General features: G+C 58.9%; 1 protein-coding gene across 2 annotated transcripts in view; it reads left to right on the top strand.

Moving 5' to 3' along the window:
* Window positions 1-23,749, top strand: part of BSN (bassoon presynaptic cytomatrix protein) — a 91,353-nt gene that overhangs the window by 55,323 nt on the left and 12,281 nt on the right. The window contains exons 3-5 of one of the 2 annotated variants that reach the window (XM_060308525.1): window positions 7,158-8,042; window positions 15,189-15,383; window positions 16,090-22,734. In XM_060308525.1, the coding sequence (XP_060164508.1) occupies window positions 7,158-8,042; window positions 15,189-15,383; window positions 16,090-22,734 (7,725 nt within the window). Of the gene's footprint in view, window positions 1-7,157; window positions 8,043-15,188; window positions 15,660-16,089; window positions 22,735-23,749 lie in introns of both variants that reach the window. The other variant, XM_060308524.1, reaches the window with a different exon arrangement.

Here is a 23,749-nt window from a genome sequence, read left to right as displayed (position 1 = left end):
CAGATTCCTGGTGTATTTTGGAGGCTAAACAGACAGGTTATGGAAATGTAGTGGACATGGGAGTAGGAGATGGAGATGGAGAATTCTTCTGTTTGGGTCGTGTCAAGTTGGAGTTGTCTGTGAGCACCCAAGTGGAGTGCAATAGGGTGACAAATCTAAGACCCTGGCGTGCAGGCAGGTCAGGAATGGAGACCTTGGAGATTCACAGCCATATACTGACATCAGTATACTTCCCACTAAACACTTCAGTAAGCCTCTCATTAGTTAGAGATCAGTATTTAAGGGTTTTTTTTTTAAGGTAAAATTTATATAGAATGAAATGTACAAAGCTTAAATGTACCATTCAGTGAGCTTTGACAAAAGCATGCACCTGTGTCACCCAAAGCCCTCCAGTCAAGACAGACAACATCCCCGTCACCACAGAAAGTCCCTTCAGGCCCCATCCCTGTCCATCCTCATCCCTCCTCCAGGGCCAACTGCTGCTGTGATTTTTTTATCTACCGTAGATGAGTTTTGCCTATTCCAGAACTTCATATAAATGGAATCATACAGAATGCACTCTTTTGTGTAAGTCCTTTCTCAGCACAGTGTTTTTTGAGCTTCATCCGTGTGGTCAACTCTCGAGAAGCTTGGCTGAGAAGGAGAGGAGAGAGCCTGGACAGTAACTAGGGAAGGTGTGCAGGCAGGAGAGGGTTTCTGAAAAGCAGGAGACAGTGGTGCTGTCTGAGCTCCGAGAGGAAAGCCATGCCTAGGCATGTGGGAGATGGGGCATGATTGAAAGAGTGGGGCCCCCGAAAAGGCAGGTCTAGATCCTGAGTGTGGAGGAGGCATCCTATTATGTGGCTCCTTTTTGAGACACTGGAAGCAGGGCCATCATTTGATCCAGAAGGCAGGGGAAGATGACAGGCAGGGATGGGGATGGAGAAATTGAACCAGCCTTTGTGGAGAAGAGCTAACTGGAGAGATGGAGTGAGTTAACAAGGCAGCTGGGGGGCCCGGGAGAAGCTAGGACATAAGTTAGTTTACAGTGGAGCCCCTTTGCCTGGTACCCATTCAGCTGTTCAGGTGTAGGCCCGGAGAAAAAGGTATGCAGTTGGATCTAATTCTGGAGCAGACACAGGTCAAGAGAGCACAGACATTGAGCAGAGTGTGACAGGATCGGCAGACCATAGATTTAGCTGGGTAGGAAGGGATGCGAAAGCAGAGGGCCCATGGACGGACAGAAAGCAGAGGCTCGGTGGGGGAGGTCTCCACAAGGCCCCAGGCCCGCTGCAGTGGGGAGGCCTAGGAGATGATCTGGAGGCTGGAGGAGGACAGACACAGGGGTAGTTTGGGAGGAGAGACAGTCTTGGGCGAGGGTAAGCTTGAGGGTGAGGCTGAGGGATAGAGGTGTCAGGTGGGTTAGCGGGTGGCTGCCATCTGCAGTGACTGTGGGTGTCAGTGCAGTGGAAGCCTGGGAGACCAGGGCCAAGGACTTCTGAGACTAGAGGCCTGATGAGGGGGCCTGGAAGACAGCAGGAGCCAGGAGGGGAACAGGGTGGGGAAGCCAAAGGCTGAGCTCCAAGGGCCCTAGGGAGTTTAAAGAGAAGGTGAGGCATTGCCACATTCTGAAATCCAGGGAGTGCAGCTTCTCCTAGAGAGATCATCTGGGGTCCAAGAGGGGTATGGGGATGGGGTGTAGGGGAGTTGGCTCGGTCCTGGACAGGAGGTTTTATAGGACACAGTGGACAGGCCTGGGAGGGAGGGGAGGCCGTCTGGGGTAGGATCGGTGGGGAGTTGAGGGATATCGGGAGGAGGATCAGCAAGGGGATGGATTCTCTCCCTTTCATGGAGCTCCAGGCTAGTGAGGCCTTCCAGCCCCAAGCAGCAATTGGGTTCAGCCTCCACCACCCAAATCCTGGCCTCAGTTGCTGGGCAGATTCCCAGGGTCCTGACCTGATGAGATTGGCACAGGCTTCCCCAGTGGGCCAGGCCTGGCTGATCCAGCTCTGGATCAATGTGCCCTGTTCTATGGGACCCTGTGGTACCTGCCCCTAAACCTGAGGTCAACCAGCTGACAGGCCAAGCAGGTTGGTGGCAGACTTGGGGCAGCTAGATACTGGATGAGGCAGGTGATGTGTCCAATGCTAGGGGCAGTGCGAGGGCACAGGCCCACCCTTCTTCCAAGCACACAGTGGGCTATGTGCCTCCTGTCGAGGCCTGGCGAGTGACTCACAGCCTGGAAGAGCATGAGGTCACACTGGACGGAGGGGCCCTCCCAGGAATCTCTAGACTTGGCACCAGCAGGGAAGGCTCATTTATAAGCTGCTCCTGTGATGTTTCAACTTGTACCAAAATGGAAAAAAGAATGAATGCAGCATCAGGCATGATGTCAGTGCAGTGATCTGACACCCTGCATGCCCGCTCTCCCAGGCGGGGCTGGGCTCGGAGGCAAGCCACTGCTCTCTGCAGGAAGGCAGGCTAAGTGACGTCTGCCACCCTCCTTCCTTGCTGGTGGGGACGTGGGAGGGGATGGTGGAAAGAGAACCTGTTACTGCTGGGGGCCCTCAGAGCTTCCTGGTAGCCACGGAGGTGACAGTGTGGCAGGCCCCACCCAGGAGCAGAAGCAAGTTCCCTGGGCAGCATCCTTTGGGGCCAAATATGACATGCAAGGCTGGATCCCACCCTTTGGGACTGAGATGCAGGGTGGCAGGTGCAGTGCCACCAGTGCCCCTGTGGGAAAGATGTAGAAACCCCTCCCCCAAAGTTTCCCCACTCCCCTTCCTGCCCCAGAGCCCAGTGGAGGGAGCCGCAGGGAGAGGCCACGCAGACGTGTGGTTCACAGAGCCCCCAGCCTGGTCCCAGGCCTCTGGATCCTTGGTGGGCTGCACTGCCTTACTGCCCTTCTGTGATTGACCAGTGCAAATAAGGGAGCAGCTGAGAAAGGCTCTTCTCGGGGAGAAAGTCCCTTCAGAGCCAGGAACCCACAAGGCCTGCTTTTTTGAATCTCTGGCCGGCTCCTGGCAGAGCAGGCACTGGCTCCCTATGGGAAACCATGTTCCTGTAGCTTCTCCTTCCCGCATCTGCGGACCAGCTCTTGGCTGCACACCATGCTGAGCCTTCCCATCCCCACTGCTGCTCAGACCCCCACTGGGCTGGGTGCAGGGGCATCTATGCCTCTGAGATGGCACAATGGGTCCCCTTGCTGGCAAGAAGGATCAGCTTGACCAAAGCTGATGTCAGGTGGAACCATCTACCTCAGAGTAGCCCTGGGAAGTCCCCTTAGCTCCATCTTTGGGTCTTGGGACATGAAGTCTGTGACCTGCCCATCTCCTGGCCATGGGCCAAGGGCTTATGGAGATATTTGATAACAAGACTCTAAGAGAGGTTCCCTGTCACACTGGTAGAAGGCCATGCCCTCTGATTCTGGTGGGCAGCCAGCTAGGAGGGTACCCAGGAGCCACAGACACTGTGTCCAGCCGAGGAAGACTCTCGCTGTTGTTGGTTCCAGAGCCAGGGGAGCTGCCCCAGGCCTGGTCATGTATACCCAGCCTAGGTGGGCAGGTGGGCTGGTGGTGCACAGCCATCTCCCTCCCTACCCAGTGGACAGCCTCCATCCCCCTAACACAGGGTAAGGACCTTGGAGGAGGGAGGAAGAGGCTGAGGATGAGCCCCTCCCAGCAAGCTTCTGAAGTTCCACGGGGGAGGCAGAGAGGGAAGTCTTGCTGGGTTCAGAGAGATCCCCCAGCCAGCTTTCTCCTTGGGTGGCCTTGTGTGCTGGCCCTATCTGCCTGGGCCTGAGCCTGGGAGGGGTTGGGGGAGGGCACGGTCACGGCTCCTGCCGTCTGGAAGAGGCTGGATAGAAATAGCTACGCCCATCTGGGATATGAGTCACTGAGGGGCGTTTTAGCTGTTTCTTGGAGAGGTTCTATTTTAGGTGAGACGCCTGTGACAGTGATGGAGGCTGGGTAAGTGAAGGTTCTGGTGGTGAGTGCAGGAGTTTTAGCACAGGCCCTTGTTCAACCCTGTCCAGAACCCAAAGGAGGGTCACCCTGAAGTCCCAGGAGAAAGAGCCTCACCTCTCAGGTTCCTCTTCTTGGGAAGTCCCACCTCAGGGCATGCTGCAGAGATGGGACCTCCAGTGTGGGCTGCGCACCCACCACAGGAACTGAGTTTGTGGCTGCCGTCCTGGGCCAGGACCTAGGCCTCCCCTCAAGAGGGTAATCATCTCCCAGGGTCCCTCTGAGGGTGAGCCAAAACAGCTTGCCCCTGGGAGCTCCCGCTTTTGATGGGAGTGAACCCCCATCACCCTCGCCAAAAATGACTTTTCTAAAGGAGTCTTTGGGCTGAGTCCCCGGGACACAGATTGTTTCCTCTGTAGCTTTCTTTGTCCAAAGGCAGACAAAACTGCCTTGGGTCTTCAAAGCATCTAGATGAGTTAACAGTTCCCGGCTTGGGGGATGGCTTCACTCCCCAGTGCTGCGGCATCACTGTTCTTATGGTTTCTAGAGCCAGGCTTGGTCTTTGAGTTCCGCAGGGGCAACTTCTAGACCCATGACTTGACTTGGGTGAGGCTAAGCGGTCTGCAGAAGAGGCAGACATGCAAAAGGCCACAGGCTGCAACCTGCAGCTCAGGAGCTGGGCAGGGCTGGCAGGGCCAGTCTTGCCAGTAGTGCCACTTCCAAGCTGGGCTACTGTGAGAGCTGGTGGCTAAATCACACTAGACCTTGTTTTTCTCTACCATGAAGATAAAATGCAAGAATGCCTGCGAACATGCCCTGTGTGGTGCAGGGTGCCAGGGGGTACTCATCAAAGTGCAGTCTTCTCCCCACTCCTTGGATGCTGCTCTTGGGCTGCTGGGCAAGGCAACCAAGCCCAGGCTTCCAAACTGTGGCAAGTCAGCCACAGCGGCAGCAGCACAGCCCTGTGACCTCAAGGCAGAAAGCAGGGCTGGAGGCACCCCTGAGGGTGGGCAGAAGGAACTTTCTGCCCCAGGGACCAGACTGGACCTTTCCCTGGCAACTGGGCCACTGTGGTGCTTTCAGAGACTCTGGCTGCTCAACCATAGATGAGCAGACTTGGCCTCTGCCTTTCTGGTTGAGAAGGAGAAGCCTCTTCATGGGATGCTGAATCTCCATTCTCATGGCTGCAGCCTTGCAAGAGCTATGCCCCTATTAATAGGTTGTCAGGATTAATCCTACAGCAAGTATTTCTGGAGTGATCCCTGCTCTGTGCCACACACTGTGCATTGTCCCAAGACCGCCTAAACAAGAGCGCATGGTTGGGGCAAGGATACAGGAGACACCCAAAGGGACAAAGTAGCAGAAGCTTTGGGAAAGAATAAGTGAAGAGGATAAACTGGGTGATTACCTACAGAGTGCTTCGGAGGTATTTTCTTTCTTTCTTTTTTAAAAAAATATTTATTTATGTATTTATTTATTTGGCTGTGCCGGGTCTTAGTTGCAGCATGCGGGATCTTCGTTGCCACGTGCGGGATCTTTAGTTGCAGCACGTGGGCTCTTTAGTTGCAGCATGCAGGATCTAGTTCCCTGACCAGGGATTGAACCCGGGCGTCCTGCACTGGGACCGTGGAGTCTTTACCACTGGACCACTAGAGAAGTCCCAGGTATTTTCGATTGTATGGCCAGGGAGGGCCCTGTTGGTGAAGTGATACTCGGTTGAGACCTGCATAGCTAGCAACACCCGGGGGCAGAGGGAAGAGTGAGTGCAAAGGCCCTGGTTACAGAAGAGAGCTCAGAGGACCACTTGGCAGAACAGGAGGTCCGGCGTGTCTGGGGTGAGACAGCAAAGGGGAGAGGGCAGGAAAGGAGGCCAGAGAGAGGCATAGGCTGGGGTAGATAGGGGGCCTCATGGGTCACAGTAAAGAGTTCCCATGGTTAAGTGTGGTGGGAATTCACTAGAGGGGTTTGAGCCTGTAAATGACATTCTCTGATTTGTATGTGGATTTTTGGAGGAAGATGATATTGGCTCATGTAACTGGAAGTCCGAGGGTAGACTTAAGGCAGAGCTGGATCCAGGGAATTGAATAAAGTCATCAGTTCTGCTCGTTCCTCTTTGTCTCACCTCCGCTTCCAACTGTCTCTTAACTTCATCCTTAGTGCCTCTCTGCATGTTGGGCAAGAAGGCTACTGACCGCTCCAAGGCTATGTCCTTCTGATGAGTGAGCCTATCTCCTGTTGTTCACTCACCCAGTAACATGGAAGGACTCTTGATTGGCCCTGTTTGCAAGGTCACATGCCCATCCCTGCACCCCTAGCTGCAACCAGTGATTGGCCCAACCTGAGTCATGAGCCTGCTGTCCTAGGGAGGAGTTAATGACAGAGAGAAACTACACGTCCATCGTGGGAACAGCAACACATGCCTTGTTTATTCTGGAGGCACAGATTATCCCATTTTCTTTAAAAAAATTTCTCTTCCTTAAGAAAGCAAAAGGTATTTTTATTCTACTTACGTCACTTACATTGCATTACTTTGCCCTCACTTATTTTGCTCTCAAGATTTCTCATTTATATCTTGTCTCCTCAGCTAGACTCTAAGCTCCTCTAGGACAGGAATCATGGTTTCTTTTTATTTTCTATGCCTCCCTCTCGTACCTATTACTCTTCACTTCTTTATTCATTCTGCAAGTTTTTATTGAGTACCTATCGCATACCAGGCACTGTTCTAGGGCCATGCTTTTCCTCCTGGTTTATATTTCAAAAGGTCACTCTGGCGGCTGTGTGGAAACAGCCTGAAGGGGGCAGCAGGGGAAAGAAAGTGACCAGTTGGAGGCTTTTGGGGTCATCCAACCAGGAGGATGGGAGCATGGATTGGTGAGGCGGGATGTGGACATGGATGATGTACGCAGGTCTGAGGTACAGCCAGTGGCATGCATGGGGAGGACCCTGGCAGGCAGTCTGGCAGGCAGTGTGTTGGTAGTTGGGGGTAGGGAGTGTGTGACTGCCTCTGCTCGGCTCCACGCACCTGGCAGCTCCTAGAGGGCAGGGCAGTGCTATCTGTCCCTCAGCCCACCTCCTGGCAGCCCAGAAACACCGGTGCCGGGCTTGGTTCCCCTGCCTGTGCTAGGAGCTGGCCCTGGCTGCTGTGGGCTGCAATGACCTGGACCATGGGCACCTCCAGTCCTGACCACCCTGATGACCATGATGCTTCCTCCTCAGGTGAAGGAGTGGCTCTGTCTGAACTGCCAGATGCAGAGGGCTCTAGGGATGGACATGACCACTGCGCCTCGCTCCAAGAGCCAGCAGCAGCTGCACTCCCCAGCCCTGTCTCCAGTCCACTCCCCAGCCAAACAGCCCCTGGGGAAGCCGGAGCAAGAGAGATCATGGGGCCCAGGGGGACCACAGCCTGGCCCCCACCAGGCTGAGACAGCCAGAGCCACCTCAGTGCCGGGGCCTGCCCAAGCAGCTGCCCCTCTGGAGGTGGGGAGGGTGTCTCCTCAGCCCCCTCTCCCCATCAAGCGTTCCACAGCTGAGCCCAGGCCACCTGCAGGAGAGGCCCCGGCCAAAAGTGCCACCACAGCGCCCTCTGGGCCTGGTGCTGCTGAGCCGACCCAGGAGGGCCTCACTGGGAAGCTCTTTGGCCTTGGTGCATCGCTGCTGACCCAGGCGAGCACCCTCATGTCTGTGCAGCCTGAGGCCGACCCCCAGGGCCAGGCTGCCCCCAGCAAGGGGCCGCCCAAGATCGTCTTCAGCGATGCCAGCAAGCAGGCTGGCCCAAGACCTCCAGGCTCAGGGCCCGGGTCTGGGCCAGCACCTGGAGCCAAAACTGAGCCTGGAGCTAAAACAGGTCCTGGATCAGGGCCTGGAGCCCTGGCAAGAACTGGGGGAACAACCAGTCCAAAGCATGGCAGAGCAGAACACCAGGCAGTGGCCAAGGCTGCTGCCAAGCCAAAGACCATGCCTAAGGAAAGGGCCACCTGCCCACTGTGCCAAGCTGAGCTCAACGTGGACAGCAAGGGCCCCGCCAACTATAACACCTGCACCACATGCAAACTGCAGGTGTGCAACCTGTGTGGCTTCAACCCGACGCCCCACCTGGTGGAGGTAAGAGAGCTGGACCAAGCATGTTCCCTTGGGCCTTGGTGAGGGGCCAAGGCCTGGGGTGATGGGGGGGGCATGGGAACCAGAAAGGACTGTAGAAATCGGGGTCTGTAGCAATCACAGGGCTGCCCCTACACAGCTGCAGAGAGTCTATGCTCCCTTACCTGTCCCTGCCCCGGGCCTGTCATTCCACTCAGAGAATTAACTGGCACAGTGGACAGAATAATGGTGCCCGCTGCCTCTGATCGGCTGACCAGTGCCCTGAGGCTGGTCCCAGAGGTAGCCAGGTTCAGGAGGCCCTGAACCGGCCTCCCCATTCCTGGCTATCATGGGCATGGCCCTCATGGATGATGCCAACCCCCGCTGCGCAGGCAGGAAGAACCTGAAGTCGTACCCTGCCCTCAGTCTGTGACCCTCACAAGGGTTGAAAGGCTGTTAGGCAGAGGGCTGTGCCCCCATGCCCAGGGCAGGGCAGAAGGCTTTCTTACAGCGGGGCAGCCCAGCCAGGCAGTGTCCTCCCTTCATCCCCTCGTCTGAGGTCGTGGATATTGATATCTGCTTGTCAAAGCCACAGTCCTTGGTCCACATACTTTCCTGTGGCAGGGCCTAGCCCTCCTTGGGGCTGTTTGTGGGGATGCTCAGAGATGCTCTTCTTACCCAGAGGGAAGTTTGAGGGAGTGCTGGGGTTGGGGCCTGTCTCTCTGCAGTCCCTCTTCCACAGGAGGGTTCTGGGCCCCGTGCAGAGCTGGGTGGAAGGGAGCAGGAGGCCTGGTGCTCTCTTGAAGCTTGGAGCCCAGCCTGGGAGGTTCAGAAGGTGCGGAGGCACCCTGGCAGAGCAGGACAAGCCTGGGCCGGAAGGCTGCTCCTGCCCCTGCCCTCATCTACTCCGCCCTGCTCAGGGCCATCCATGTGACCCCTACCTTGGCTGCCTTGCCCATAGCTGGGTGTGTCCCCTTCCGTGTGTGCCCTTGCGGTCTATGATTGGCTCATCTTGGCAGGTGGATGTGTCCCCAGCTGTGTCATATCAGGAGATGTCAAGCCAAGCCCACTCCTCCTGCACACGGTAGCCACCTGAGTCTTGGGGCCCCTGGGCTAAGCCATATGTGACTGATGGTTGGGCAGAGTGTGGAGTGCAGACCACCGCTGGCCCAGAGACAACAGAGGAGTGTGTGGTTGTAGTCATGGTCTCTGTGGCGCCTTGTTGTGACTTGCCTTGGGCCAGGCCTCCATGGGAGCAGCCCACTGTGATAAGGAAGACTACTTTGGCCGCCACAGGCCATATTTTCCAACATATAGGGAGGAGCAGCCTGAGCAAGATGAGTGACCTCCTCGTGTGATGCCTCATGTGATGCCCTCCAGGTCCTCACTGCCACCTCCCCAAGCCCTAGGTCCAGTGGCTCACTGGAGGATGGCTGGCCTGGCTGCCCAGAGAGGTGAGGGGGTACCAAGGGGTCACCACAGGGCCAGAGGAGCTCCAGTCCGGAGCCAGGCACACACCCACTGCCGGGTGGGGCAGCCTGACACTGAACCCTGTTGGACTGTTGAGCTGGCCCAGCCTGGAGGACCCTTGTCCCCGAGGGACCTCTGGGCCCACATTTCCTCATTAAGCAGGATGTGCAGAGAGGAGGGGAAAACTGTCTCTGTCCAGGAGTATAAATGTTCCTGACAGTTCCTTTCAGCGCCCTCTGGGCCAGGCCAGGGGAAGTGCTGATTCTGCCCAAACAGGAGTGTCTCAGTCACATGCTGACTCTGGGTGAGTGGTCTGGATTCTGATCTCAGCCCCTCATTAGAGGCTTGGTTGTTGCCTCCCTGGCCCCTGGAGCTTCTGCCCTTCGGTAGCTAGCGTTGCCCCTTGCCCCAATCCCTCCATGTCCTGCTGTCTCCATGTCCTGCCCCACTGCCACCTCCTTGGCCAGGGCCACCCTTGCCTCCACAGGATCTGTGGGTTCCATGGGCCTGATGGCAAAGCTGCTGGGCGTCCTGGTCCTAGATCTTCCCTACCCGCAGCTTCTGCTTCCCTGCCTCCTGCTCCTAACAGCAGTCAGAAGATGGCCCAGCTTCTCTGACTCCTTTCTCCTCATGGCTCTGCTTGTTAATGCTGCTATCCCCAGAGGGCCTGTGGCTGCTCCTGGGGAAAGTGTGGATGGGCAGCCATCATGCCCCCTCCCGTGGTTCCCACCATGAGACTGTGCCACCATCATCCATCAGAGGTGCAAGCTGGCAGCCTGGGGAGGCTGGTGGGGAAGGGCTGGTGCTTGGTGTGTCCCCCTCCCCTGCCCTTCCCAGCTGAGGCTCTTAACCAGGCCTTGGGCCATCTTTGGTCCCATCTCAGTGAATGGCCACTTGGCATTTAGAGCAATTTTGTGTTTCCCTGTGTGTTCTTGGTAAGAGGCTCCTGATTTTTCAGCAGGTGGCCCAGACACATCCTGCCTTGGGAGGGAGGTGGAGGGGTAGGTCTGCCTTGGCTGTATCTCTCCATCTGGCTGTCTCTGTGCACAGCATGAGGCATGTCTGCATGCAGGCTGGGGGCCTGAGGGAGGGCCAGCTCCCCCCTAGACCTGTTAGACCTGCTGTGGCTCCACCTGTGGCTGGAGCCACCTGTCTGGGCTGCCAGGGTGGGAATTACCCCAACTCTCTGAGCTGTAAAACCCTTTTTACCTTCTTTCTCAAGAGGGAGTCCAGAGCATACGATGGAGGAGGCAATAAGACTAGATCCCTTTTCCCTTTGAAATTTTCTCTGAAAAATTAACCATAGTGCTATAAAATGTGAGTCATTTCATGATTAACAGTTGTTGATTCCAAATTTTTTACCTATTTATCTTTTTGAAAGATAATAGTACCCTCTGGCTTAATTTTTAATTGGCTTTCGGTTCAAAATAGAGTTTGTGAAGAAATTAGTGGAGTTGGAGTTGTTACAGTAACACTGCCCGTTTCTTATCTTATTATAATTGCCAAAATACCAGCCGTGGCCTTGAGAAGTCAGGCCTCCCTGGGCAAAGGGCCTGGCACCTGTGATGTGTGGGACGGGCTGGGCCTATTTGGGGTGGGGGCTGCCTCTGCTCTAGACCTGCTTCAGTCTGCCTGTGGGGTAGTGATCTCAGGGAGGCCTGTTTCCTCCCTTGTGGAATTGGGGGCCATAGATCTCCCTTTTAGGTTTCTGTGAGAACCAGGTGAGATGCCATACTTCAGATACTTGTGCGAGGTCCAACACACAGTCAGCCCTTGAGCCAGGAGACTGGAACCAGAGTGTCCTAAAAGAGGGTCTCTGTACAGGAAAGAAAGAGTCCCCACCAGCCCCTACTACCTGGGTATGAATTGACCCCGTGGCCAGTGCAAGATCCTCTTCTCATGAGGGATGGCCACAGGGAATGGACACATTTGGTGCTGGAGCATGAGGAGAGCACAGCCCAACCATAAAGGCAAACGTTACGATTCTTCTTATTCGGAGGCAGAGGTCCCAAAAAGGGGAGCCTACGCATGTCTGGGGACAGGGAAGAGCAGAGCAAGGGTCCGTAGAGGAACAGCAGCACCAGCGATGGCCATGCCTGTGGTCCAGTGTGCAAGTCTTGGGCTCTTTTATTTTTAACCTCTGGGCATCCTTTTCTTAGGAGTTCTCATCCACTGCCCCTGGTCTGGCAGTGGGGCTGGGGGTATGTTGGGCTAGGCAGCCAGTCCGGCATTGCTGTAACCTAGGCCAGCTCCACATGCAGAGAGACTGTGTTCTGCAGGGTCATTCAGGCTGTGTCAGACAGTGCAGGGAGGATGCCCAGCCTCCAATGCAGCCTCGCTGGGCTCTCTTGGCCCATGAGGTACAGCAGCCAGTGATTCCGGAAGGTAGCAGGTCTCACCCGCCTGTGGGGTACCCTACCAACTCTCTCAGATAACTCACTTCCCCTGCCTCGCCCCGAACCCACCTAGCTCCATCTGAAGGTATGCACATCTACGCCTCCCACCGTTATTAGGTGGCGATAGCCCTTGGGGGATTCCTACCTTCCTGCCCCCAGAAAGGAACTGGACAGAGGGAGGCAAGGCAGAAATGGTCATCAGAGCCTCTCATATCCATCCCCATGTCCCAGATCGTCCCCTGCCCACTTGTCAAAGGGGTAGGAAAAGGGGCCAGTGAGCAGCAGCTCCCCAAGGGCTGGGGCTGGATGAGGGAGAGTATGAGAGAGAATGTGCAAGTGAATGATTGAATGAGGGGGGTAAACACTAAAGGGGGAGAGGGAATGCATGAACAGGGAATGAAGGAGCGGGGTGGGGGTGGGGGCATGAAGTGAGGGGCAGAGATGAGAGCAACGTGAATAAAGGAGGCAGGGCCTCAGTTTGCAGCTGCTTTCCAGCCCCCAGGCACAGCCTGCCTCCCATCCCATCCCCAGCCTTGGCCAGGTCTCCCCTGGCTCCACCTCTAGTGTCCCCAATGCCCTGTACCCTTCTCCCACCAACCCCAGAGGGCTGGGGAAGGGCCTCCAGCAGCTAGTTCAGTGGTTTATTTTTAGCTCTTACCTCACATGCCTCCTCCTGCCTGCCCTCCCTCCCTCCCTCCTTCCCTCACTGCCTGCTATAGCAGAGCCAGGAGCAAGAGGGCCAGCTGGGCAGCCCCTTCTGCAGCCTGGCTGCCTCTGTGAATAAGCGTGGGAAGGAACGAAACCCCGGGGAGCATGTGACCACAGTTGACATGCTCTGCTGAGGGCTGGGCCTCTGGGCTCAGGTAAGCAGGCCACTGCAGGGGCTGCCTCTGAGCTCTTGGCATTAGGTCTGTCGCCTCCATCCAGGCCACCCTTCCAAGGTGCCCTTGCTTCATTTGGACTGTTACTTCTGGGGTGGGATCTGCAGGCCAGAGGTGGAGGTCGGAGGTTTGCCAAGCCAGCAAGGTGAGCCAAAGTAGATGACAGAACCTTCAGAGGCCTAACCTGGATGGCTGTGTGCATGGACCCAAGGTGGAGTCAGGGCAGTGTTGCCTTGGGCCAGCCCACTGTCTAGGCCCAGTTCCTAACCCCATCACGTTGATCCTGGGGCTAGGGAAGGGGCTGTTCGCTCATTTCCAGAACTCTCTCTGGGCCTTTACTAACACCCCTCCCACTTCTCTAGGATCATTTTGCCACCTTACAGTCCTCTCTGACATGGAGGGAGTTCCACTGTGACCTCAGGTGATGCTGGGGGAACGTGGATGGGATTCCTGGCTCAGCCCATCCAGCACTCTCCCTAGGCACCAAGTGAGCCCAAGGCCCAGCAAGTGGCCAGCACCCATTGCTTCATAGGAGTTTGTATGGGGGATACACAGAGCATCAGATAAGGTCCAGGGGAGTCAGCAGTGGTGCTAGAGCCAGGCCCTACAAGGAACAGGGTGAGTACCTGCAGGACCTCTGAAGGGTCCCACTCCATAGCTGAGCCCCTCTGCTCAGGACCTGTGTGTGGAATTGGACCTCCAGGCAGAGTTGGAGCTCCAGTCTCAGGGAAGCAGTCTCAAGGCCCTGAGTAACAAGTTTGTGGAGCAGACCTGTCACTCAATCAACACCAAGGCCCTGCCACCCGCCTGACCTGGCCTCTGCTGGGGCCCAGGGCAGAGATGTGGTGTGTAGCTTTGTGGGCAGGAAATGAGGGCAGAATCATTGATACGGTACTTGCCATGGTGGCCTGTGGATGCCAGGCTGAGGGCAGGCATCCTGGAGGTGCCATGCTTCCAAGGCTCTGCCAGGTGGGCTAGGGTCTGACTTGGGCCTAGGGGCAGTGTGCGTGGTAAGGGTGCTGAGGATGCTGGCCCACTCTGGGCTGGTGAGGGCCAAGGGCCACCTCTTTGCCCTGTCCCTGGCTCTTTGACCTTGTAGTTCTGTGTCCTCTGGTTCCCCTGATGCCCCATCCTAGTGGTCAAGCTGCTGGTGGGAGCCTGAGTGTCTTGGCACCCCGATGTGTAACAGTAGGACAGTAGGGGTGCCGAGGCTCTGCATCCCTGGGATGAGAGCAGGCACAGGTGTGTGCTGTTACTCTCATTCCCCGCCCAACCCTCCCTCGTGGGCCAGGACAGGGCCTCAAGTCTTGCCAAGGAGGAGCCCTCACCCTGGAGGAGGCTCCTGGGAGACATGCTCCTGCCAGCTTCTGAACTGCTACAGAAATCACCTGCTCAGGGCTTGGGATGCTTGACCCTCTCCCTGTGCAGACAGTGGGACCTGGGGAGTTAGACTTGGTTTCTGGTGTTCTGGGAAATTCACCATTGATGCCCATGTCATACTCAGAATGACCTCTTTGGGGCTCTGGGTTCCAAGAAGGCTGCATGCCAGCCTGTGTGTCCGTCTTAATCATGGCTATGTCTCCAGTCCCCAGCACTTAGACTGACACAGAGAGGGTAATCCTGAAACTGGTGGACTGATGGTTGAGGATTTGATCCCAGCCCAACTCTGGAGGAAGCAGGGCCCCTGGCCCAAGGGCTGGCACACACAGGTCCCGTCGGAAGAACAGCCCAGAGGCCGGGGGAGCAGGAGGAGGCTTTCGCCTGGGCGTCTTTGCTGGCCTAAGACAAGGTGACTTGGGCTGGGGGGTGTGAACAGAGGGGACTGCTTAGCTCCATCCCCCACCCCCCAGCAAGGCTTCCCCCAGACAGCCTCCCCTGGCCCCATGAGCCTGCACCCTCCCAGCACAGCCCTTACTTGGGGGTGGAGAAGGATGGTATCTGAGGCCTGAGAGCGCGGAGGCTGGGGCGGGGCAGTGCCTCTGTGAGGTGCTCCTTGCTGGTTGCTGTTCCTGGTCTGCGGGAGCTCTCACCTGGGGGACTCTGCACCCCTCCCAGAAGCTGTTCACGCCCTGGGGGTGAGTCCCCAGTGCCCCCTCTTCTCCAGACACTGTGCTACTTTTGTAGCCTCCCGTCTCATACAGGTTCTCCTCCTTTTCAGGCCAAGTGAAAAGCTCTCTATGGGGTAAGGAAGCGACCCTTCCTTTGGGTTTGTCTTTTTAACTCTACATATGCCTCTGAAGGATGGGGCATCTGTCATTTGGGGGCAACAAACCTATCAGTCTTTTTCTCCTCGTGCCTTTAGTGTCATGCTTTGGGAGATTTTCTCCTCCTTAAGGTTACAGAAATAGTCACAGGAATAATCTTTGAGTACTTCAGTGTCTTTGTGATTTTCATCAAATTCCTCCTCTCTCGTTTCCGTACAGAAAACCGAGTGGCTCTGTCTGAACTGCCAAACTAAGCGGCTGCTGGAGGGCAGCCTGGGAGAGCCGACCCCACTGACCCTGCCCACCTCACAGCAGCCCCCTGTAGGGGCCCCTCACCGTGCAGCTGGAACAGCTCCTCCGAAGCAGAAAGGGCCACCGGGGCTGGGCCAGCCATCAGGCCCCCCGCCTGCCAAGGCCAGTCCCCTGCCCACCAAGGCCAGTCCCCTTCCTACCAAGGCTAGTCCCCAAGCCAAGCCCCTCAGGGCTTCTGAACCCATCAGGACCCCGAGCAGTGCCCAGGAAAAGAAGACAGGAGTCCCAGCTAAAGCTGAGCCGGTGCTGAAGCCACCTCCAGAGACTACCCTGCCCCCTGGGATTCCTAAAGCAAAGGCTGGGGTGCGGAGGACTGAACCTGCTACCCCCGTCGTCAAGGCAGGGGTTCCAGAAGCCCCCAAGGGTGGGGAGGCGGAGGTCAGTCTCATTTACTTCCCAGGGATCCTAGCTTTCAGGCAGGGCAATCTAGAGAAGGGCTTAGCTCCCTGCGGGACTGGGATGTAGACCTGGGACAGAGGACAGCAGGGACGCCTAGATGAGGCCCTAGAGGGCCTAGAGCCTGTGAGTTCTAGGCCGATCCTGTGTCTGACACCTTATCGGATGCTTTGCTGGGTTCTGCTACCAGCAGATTTAGTAAAATTTCTCTTTGAGAACCTAGGGCTGCTTGGGGTTTGACATGGAACCTGCAGGTTATTCAAGACCAGAGCAATGGAGTGGGTGGTGGGCCCTGATCCCCCGGGAGGTGGAGGTACCCTTCCCCAGGGCCCTGGGTTGATGGAGAGGGCTGGACTCCCCCCACGAGCCGTCTGCCATGGGGAGTCAGTGTCTGCTTCTCACCCTGCTGCAGGAGCCGGTGGGCAAGCCTTACTCTCAGGACCTGTCTCGGAGCCCGCAGAGCCTCAGCGACACAGGCTATTCCTCCGATGGTGTCTCCAGCTCCCAGAGTGAGATCACAGGCATTGTGCAGCAGGAGGTGGAACAGCTGGACAGTGCAGGGGCGACAGGGCCATGCCCGCCCAGCCCCTCTGAGCTCCACAAGGTGGGGAGCAGCATGAGGCCTTCGCTGGAGGCCCAGGGCCCGGCCCCCAGTGGTGAGCGGAGAAAGCCCCGCTACGGCAGTGGTGAGGAGCAGAAGCGGCGGCCCCACTCCTTGTCCATCATGCCCGAGGCCTTCAACTCGGATGAGGAGCTGGAGGATATCCTGGAGGAAGAAGACTCTCTGGAGTGGGGGCGCCGGAGGGAGCAGCAGGACACAGCTGAGTCCTCAGATGACTTCGGCAGCCAGCTGAGGCATGACTATGTGGAGGACAGCAGTGAGGGTGGCCTGTCCCCTCTTCCGCCCCAGCCCCCATCCCGGGCAGCAGAACTGACTGATGAGGAGTTCATGAGGCGGCAGATCCTGGAGATGAGTGCCGAAGAAGACAACCTGGAGGAGGATGACGCTGCCCACCCCAGGCACGGCCCCGTCAAACATGGCTCGCAGAAGGGCAGCCCCCGGCCCAGGCCCGAGCCCAGCCAAGAGCAGGGAGCGCTGCCCAAGAGGCGCCTGCCCCACAACGCCACCACGGGCTATGAGGAGCTGCTTTCCGAGGGAGGCCCAGCAGAGGCTGCAGACAGCAGTGGGGCTCTGCAGGGCGGGCTCCGCCGCTTCAAGACCATCGAGCTCAATAGCACGGGCAGCTACGGCCATGAGCTGGACCTGGGACAAGGCCCTGACCCCAGCCTGGACCGGGAGCCCGAGCTGGAGATGGAGAGCCTGACGGGCTCGCCTGAGGACCGCTCCCGCGGGGAGCACTCCTCCACACTGCCGGCCTCCACACCCAGCTACACCTCGGGCACCTCGCCCACCTCCCTGTCCTCGCTGGAGGAGGACAGTGACAGCAGCCCCAGCCGCCGGCAGCGGCTGGAAGAAGCCAAGCAGCAGCGCAAGGCCCGGCACCGCTCGCATGGGCCCCTGCTGCCCACCATCGAGGACTCCTCAGAGGAGGAGGAGCTGCGGGAAGAGGAGGAGCTGCTGCGCGAGCAGGAGAAGATGCGGGAGGTGGAGCAGCAGCGCATCCGCAGCACGGCCCGCAAGACCCGGCGTGACAAGGAGGAGCTGCGGGCCCAGCGGCGGCGTGAGCGCTCCAAGACCCCCCCCAGCAACCTGTCGCCCATTGAGGATGCCTCCCCCACAGAGGAGCTGAGGCAGGCGGCCGAGATGGAGGAGCTACATCGCTCCTCCTGCTCCGAGTACTCGCCCTCGCCCTCCCTTGACTCGGAGGCTGAAGCCCTGGATGGGGGCCCCCCTCGGCTCTACAAGTCAGGCAGTGAGTACAACCTGCCCACCTTCATGTCCCTCTACTCTCCAACCGAGACACCCTTGGGCAGCACCACCACTCCCAGTTCCGGCCGGCCCCTCAAGAGCGCTGAGGAGGCCTATGAGGAGATGATGCGGAAGGCCGAGCTGCTCCAGCGGCAACAAGGCCAGGCAGCAGGGGGCCGTGGGCCCCATGGTGGCCCCTCTCAGCCCGTAGGCCCCCGGGGCCAGGGTTCCTTCGAATACCAGGACACCCCAGACCATGACTATGGTGGGGCTGCTCAGCCGGCCTCGGAGGGCACGCCAGCCAGCCTGGGAGCAGCCGTGTACCAGGAGATCCTTCAGACGTCACAAAGCATTGCCCGCATGCATCAGGCCTCCTCACGGGACCTGGCCTTTGCTGAGGACAAGAAGAAGGAGAAGCAGTTTCTAAATGCCGAGAGTGCGTACATGGACCCAATGAAACAAAATGGCGGCCCACTTACCCCTGGTACCAGTCCCACCCAGCTCGCCGCCCCTGTGTCCTTCTCCACCTCCACCTCCTCTGACAGCAGTGGGGGCCGAGTCATTCCCGATGTCCGTGTTACTCAGCATTTTGCAAAGGAGCCTCAGGACCCCCTCAAGCTACACAGCTCTCCTGCCTCCCCCAGCTCTGCCTCCAAGGAAGTAGGCATAACCTTTGCCCAGGGCCCTGGGACCCCAGCCTCCACAGCTGCGGCTCCTTGTCCAGCTGGCCTGCCACGAGGGTACATGACTCCGACTTCCCCGGCAGGCTCTGAGCGCAGCCCTTTGCTCTCTTCCACTGGCCACAGCTATGGACAGAGCCCAACCACTGCAAACTATGGGTCTCAAACTGAGGAGCTACCCCAGGCCCCCCGTGGCCCTGCTGTCAGTGGACGGGCTGCCAGAGAGAAGCCCCTGAGTGTGAGTGATGGCGAGAGTGGCACCCCGCAGACCTCCCGAGGATATTCCTACTTTGCAGGCTCCAGCCCCCCTCTCTCTCCATCTTCTCCCTCAGAGAGTCCCACATTCTCCCCTGGCAAGCTGGGCCCAAGGGCCACAGCAGAGTTCTCTACACAGACGCCAAGCCCGACCCCTGCCTTGGACATGCCACGGAGCCCTGGTGCCCCCAGCCCGGCACCCACGGTGGCTCAGGGCACACAGACGCCACACCGACCCAGCACGCCTCACCTGGTACGGCAGCAGTCCCCTCAGGATGCCCCCTTTATGGTCATCACACTGGGGTCAGATGCCTCCAGCCAGACCAAGATGGTCCATGCCAGTGCCTCCACCTCCCCAGTGTGCTCACCCATTGAAACCCAGCCCACCAACCACAGCTACAGCCAGACAACACCTCAGCTGCCCCCAGAGCCACCTGGGCCACCTGGCTTCCCGCGGGCAGCCAGTGCTGGTGCAGATGGGCCCCTGGCACTATATAGCTGGGGCGCCCTCCCTGCTGAGAATATCTCCCTGTGCCGGATCTCCTCTGTCCCTGGAACGTCTAGGGTCGAGCCCGGCCCCAGGCCCCCTGGCAGTGCCGTGGTAGACCTTCGCACAGCCATCAAGCCCACGCCCATCATCCTCACTGACCAGGGCATGGACCTGACCTCTCTTGCTGTGGAAGCGAGGAAGTACGGCCTTGCTCTGGATCCAATCCCAGGACGGCAGTCGACCGCTGTACAGCCTTTGGTTATCAACCTCAACGCCCAGGAGCAGACCCATGCCTTTCTCAGCACCGCCACCACCGTGAGCATCACCATGGCCTCATCTGTGCTCATGGCTCAGCAGAAGCAGCCTGTGGTCTATGGAGACCCCTTCCAGAGCCGACTGGACTTTGGCCAGGGTGCGGGTAGCCCCGTGTGCCTGGCCCAGGTCAAGCAGGTAGAGCAGGCAGTCCAGACAGCCCCTTACCGTGGTGGGCCCCGAGGAAGACCCAGGGAGGCCAAGTTTGCCAGGTATAACCTGCCCAACCAGGTGGCACCTCTGGCCAGAAGGGATGTTTTGATCACTCAGGTGGGCACTGCCCAGAGTGTTGGCCTCAAGTCAGGCCCAGTGCCAGAGCCTGGTTCCGAACCCCATCGGGCCACCCCCGCAGAGCTGCGGTCACACGCCTTGCCAGGTGCCAGGAAGCCACATACAGTGGTGGTGCAGATGGGAGAAGGCACAGCAGGCACTGTGACCACACTGCTCCCAGAGGAGCCGGCAGGTGCCCTGGACCTCACTGGGATGAGGCCCGAGAGCCAGCTGGCGTGCTGTGATATGGTCTACAAGTTCCCCTTTGGCAGTAGCTGTACAGGTACCTTTCACCCCACCCCCAGCGCACCTGAGAAGAGTGTGGCAGATGTTGCCCCACCCGGCCAAAGCAGCGGCCCCTTCTACAGTCCCCGGGACCCTGAGCCCCCCGAGGCCCCCACCTACCGGGCACAGGTGGTCGGGGGGCCTGGGCCCCATGAGGAGCAGAGGCCCTACCCACAGGGCCTCCCTGGCAGGCTGTACTCCTCTATGTCCGACACCAATTTGGCTGAGGCTGGCCTCAACTACCACACCCACAGGATTGGTCACCTCTTCCAGGGCCCTGGACGAGACTCGGCCATGGACCTCAGCTCACTGAAGCACTCCTACAGCCTGGGCTTTGCAGATGGACGCTACCTTGGGCAGGGCTTGCAGTATGGTTCATTCACGGACCTACGTCATCCCACAGACCTTTTGACTCACCCGCTTCCCATGCGGCGCTACAGCTCAGTGTCAAACATCTACTCAGACCACAGGTATGGCCCACGGGGAGATGCAGCTGGATTCCAGGAGGCCAGCCTGGCCCAGTACAGCGCCACCACGGCCCGTGAGATCAGCCGTATGTGTGCTGCCCTCAACTCCATGGACCAGTACGGAGGGCGGCGTGGCAGCGGTGGTGGTGGCCCCGACCTCATGCAGTATCAGCCCCAACCAGGGCTCAGTGCCCCGCAAGGTCTGGCTCCCCTCAGACCTGGCCTCCTTGGGAACCCCACCTTCCCGGAGGGCCACCCGAGTCCTGGGAACCTGGCCCAGTACAGGCCTACAGCAGGCCAGGGAACAGCAATCAGACAGCTGCTGCCATCCACAGCCACTGTGCGTGCAGCCGACGGCATGATCTACTCGACTATCAACACTCCAATTGCTGCAACACTGCCCATCACCACCCAGCCTGCCTCAGTACTGCGGCCCATGGTGCGTGGTGGCATGTACAGGCCTTATGCATCCGGAGGAGTCACAGCCGTGCCACTCGCCAGCCTGACACGCATGCCCATGATTGCCCCCCGGATACCTCTTGGGCCCACAGGGCTATACCGATATCCTGTACCAAGTAGATTCCCCACTGCTTCCAGCGTTCCACCTGCTGAGGGTCCTGTCTACCTGGGGAAGCCTGCTGCTGCCAAGGCCCCAGGGGCTGGGGGCCCACCAAGGCCAGAGCTGCCAGCAGGGGCTGCTCGGGAAGAGCCTCTTTCCACAGCCACCCCTGCTGCTGTCAAGGAGGCTGTAGCAGCCCCAGCCCCAGCCCCAGCCCCAGCGGCTGGCCAGAAGCCGCCGGTAGATGCTGCTCCTGGGGGCGGCAGTGGGGCCCTCAGCCGGCCAGGGCTCGAGAAGGAGGAAGCATCACAGGAGGAGAGGCAGCGGAAGCAGCAGGAGCAGCTGCTACAGCTGGAGCGAGAGCGGGTGGAGTTAGAAAAGCTGCGGCAGCTGCGGCTGCAGGAGGAGCTGGAGCGGGAGCGTGTGGAACTGCAGAGGCACCGCGAGGAAGAGCAGCTGCTGGTGCAGCGGGAGTTGCAGGAGCTGCAGACCATCAAGCACCATGTGCTGCAGCAGCAGCAGGAGGAACGGCAGGCTCAGTTCGCACTGCAGCGGGAGCAGCTAGCACAGCAGCGTCTGCAGCTGGAGCAGATCCAGCAGCTGCAGCAGCAGCTGCAGCAGCAACTGGAGGAACAGAAGCAGCGGCAGAAGGCTCCCTTCCCTGTGGCCTGTGAGGCACCCGGTCGAGGGCCTCCCCCAGCTGCCACAGAGCTGGCTCAGAATGGCCAGTACTGGCCACCCCTGACCCACGCAGCCTTCATTGCCGTGCCTGGGCCTGAGGGGCCTGGGCAGCCTCGTGAGCCCGTGCTGCACCGGGGTCTCCCCAGCTCCGCCTCGGACATGTCACTGCAGACTGAGGAGCAGTGGGAGGCAGGCCGTAGTGGTATCAAGAAGCGGCACTCCATGCCACGCCTGCGGGATGTGTGCGAGCCAGAGTCAGGGCCTGAGCCCTGTGTGGTCAGGAGGATTGCAGACAGCAGCGTGCAGACGGATGATGAGGATGGAGAGGGCCGCTATCTCCTGACCCGGCGGCGCCGGCCACGGCGGAGTGCTGACTGCAGCGTGCAGACGGACGACGAGGACAGTGCCGAGTGGGAGCAGCCAGTGCGCCGCCGCAGGTCCCGTCTTTCTCGCCACTCAGACTCTGGCTCCGACAGCAAGCACGATGCTACTGCCTCATCATCCACTGCCGCCCCCGCCGTGAGGGCCATGAGCAGCGTGGGCATCCAGACCATCAGCGACTGCTCTGTGCAGACAGAGCCTGACCAGCTGCCCAGAGTCTCTCCAGCCATCCACATCACAGCTGCCACCGACCCCAAGGTGGAGATCGTCAGGTACATATCGGCGCCAGAGAAGACTGGGCGTGGGGAGAGCCTGGCCTGCCAGACGGAGCCGGATGGGCAGGCCCAGGGTGTGGCCGGGCCGCAGCTTGTAGGGCCAACTGCCATCAGCCCCTACCTGCCTGGCATCCAGATCGTCACCCCAGGGCCCCTGGGCAGATTCGAAAAAAAGAAGCCGGATCCCTTGGAGATTGGATACCAGGCCCACCTGCCCCCGGAGTCTCTCTCACAGCTTGTGAGCCGCCAGCCTCCCAAGTCCCCCCAGGTCCTCTACTCACCAGTCTCACCCCTCTCCCCACACCGGCTCCTGGACACCTCCTTTGCTTCCAGTGAGAGGCTGAACAAGGCTCACGTGAGTCCCCAGAAGCACTTCACGGCTGACAGCGCTCTCCGCCAGCAGACACTGCCGCGCCCCATGAAGACCCTGCAGCGGTCCCTGTCTGACCCTAAGCCCCTCAGCCCCACCGCCGAGGAGTCTGCCAAAGAGAGGTTCTCCCTCTACCAGCACCAGGGGGGACTGGGTAGCCAGGTATGGGCACAGGGGCTGGTCCAGGGTGGGACAGGGGTCTCTGCCTAGCCTGGGGGGCCCCACAGGGAGGGGCGTCTCCTGGGGTGGGGGTGGAGTCACCTCCAGCTCCAGAGGCCCAGAGCTAGGAGTCGAGGAACGGATGCACATCTCGATGCACATCCGGTGGAGCCCGCAGCCCAGCAAGGACATCCTGGGCAAAACACACACACTTGGGCCACCACAGCCATCTAGACCCTGCTAGAAACTTCAGCCTCACCCTAGCACTGCCTCTTCACAGCCCGTATCTAGTCCAGTCCCTGCCACCTCCCCCGTCAGGCCTCCTCAGCTCTCCCCTCCAGCCTGGGCCCCTCCCACTCCAAATCTCTTCTTTGGATGTTTCCTGAGAAAACCATAGCACCGACCTGGCTGGGCTGCTCCCCACTCCCCAGCCCCGGTCTGGCTCCCTTGCCCCACAGGAAGCCAAAGTCCTTTGGACTACCATTCAAGGCCCATTTCAGTGGGCTGCAGGGTGCTCTCTGCCTCATCTTGTCCCATGCCCCTATCTGGCCCTCAGCAAATCTGTTTACACACCTGTCTGCTGCCCTAGATAGGGGCTCCTGGAGTCTAAACTTACCCTCGTCTGTGGCTTTAGTTGCCAATGATGTCCCAGGACTGTGAGAGGTGGCCGGCATGTTAGGAAGATGGAGGTTGCAAGGGACTGACACCAAGGACTTTGAGTGCCAGGCCAAGAGGGGGTTGGGATTTTCTCAAAGGCCCTTGGAGCTCCTGGGTGTTTCAGGCAGGTGAGACAGGACAAGATGGGTATCTTAGAAAGTTTCCTAGGCAGAATATGGGCAGATGGACTCAAGGAAGTGACTGCACGGTGGCCCTGGGGAGACCGCCTAGGAGCCAGAGGCACTGGGAGGTATATTTACCCGTTTTCTGAGTGTGATGCAGAGAGGAGAGAGGTGAGGCGTCGGGGTGGGGTTGTGGAGGTGAGTCTGGGTTGTGGAGAGCCCTGGGGTATGCAGGCCAG

The sequence above is a fragment of the Globicephala melas genome, chromosome 11 (assembly GCF_963455315.2).
Source record: "Globicephala melas chromosome 11, mGloMel1.2, whole genome shotgun sequence".
NCBI lineage: Eukaryota > Metazoa > Chordata > Mammalia > Artiodactyla > Delphinidae > Globicephala > Globicephala melas.
This window is presented reverse-complemented; position numbering and strand designations above follow the sequence as displayed.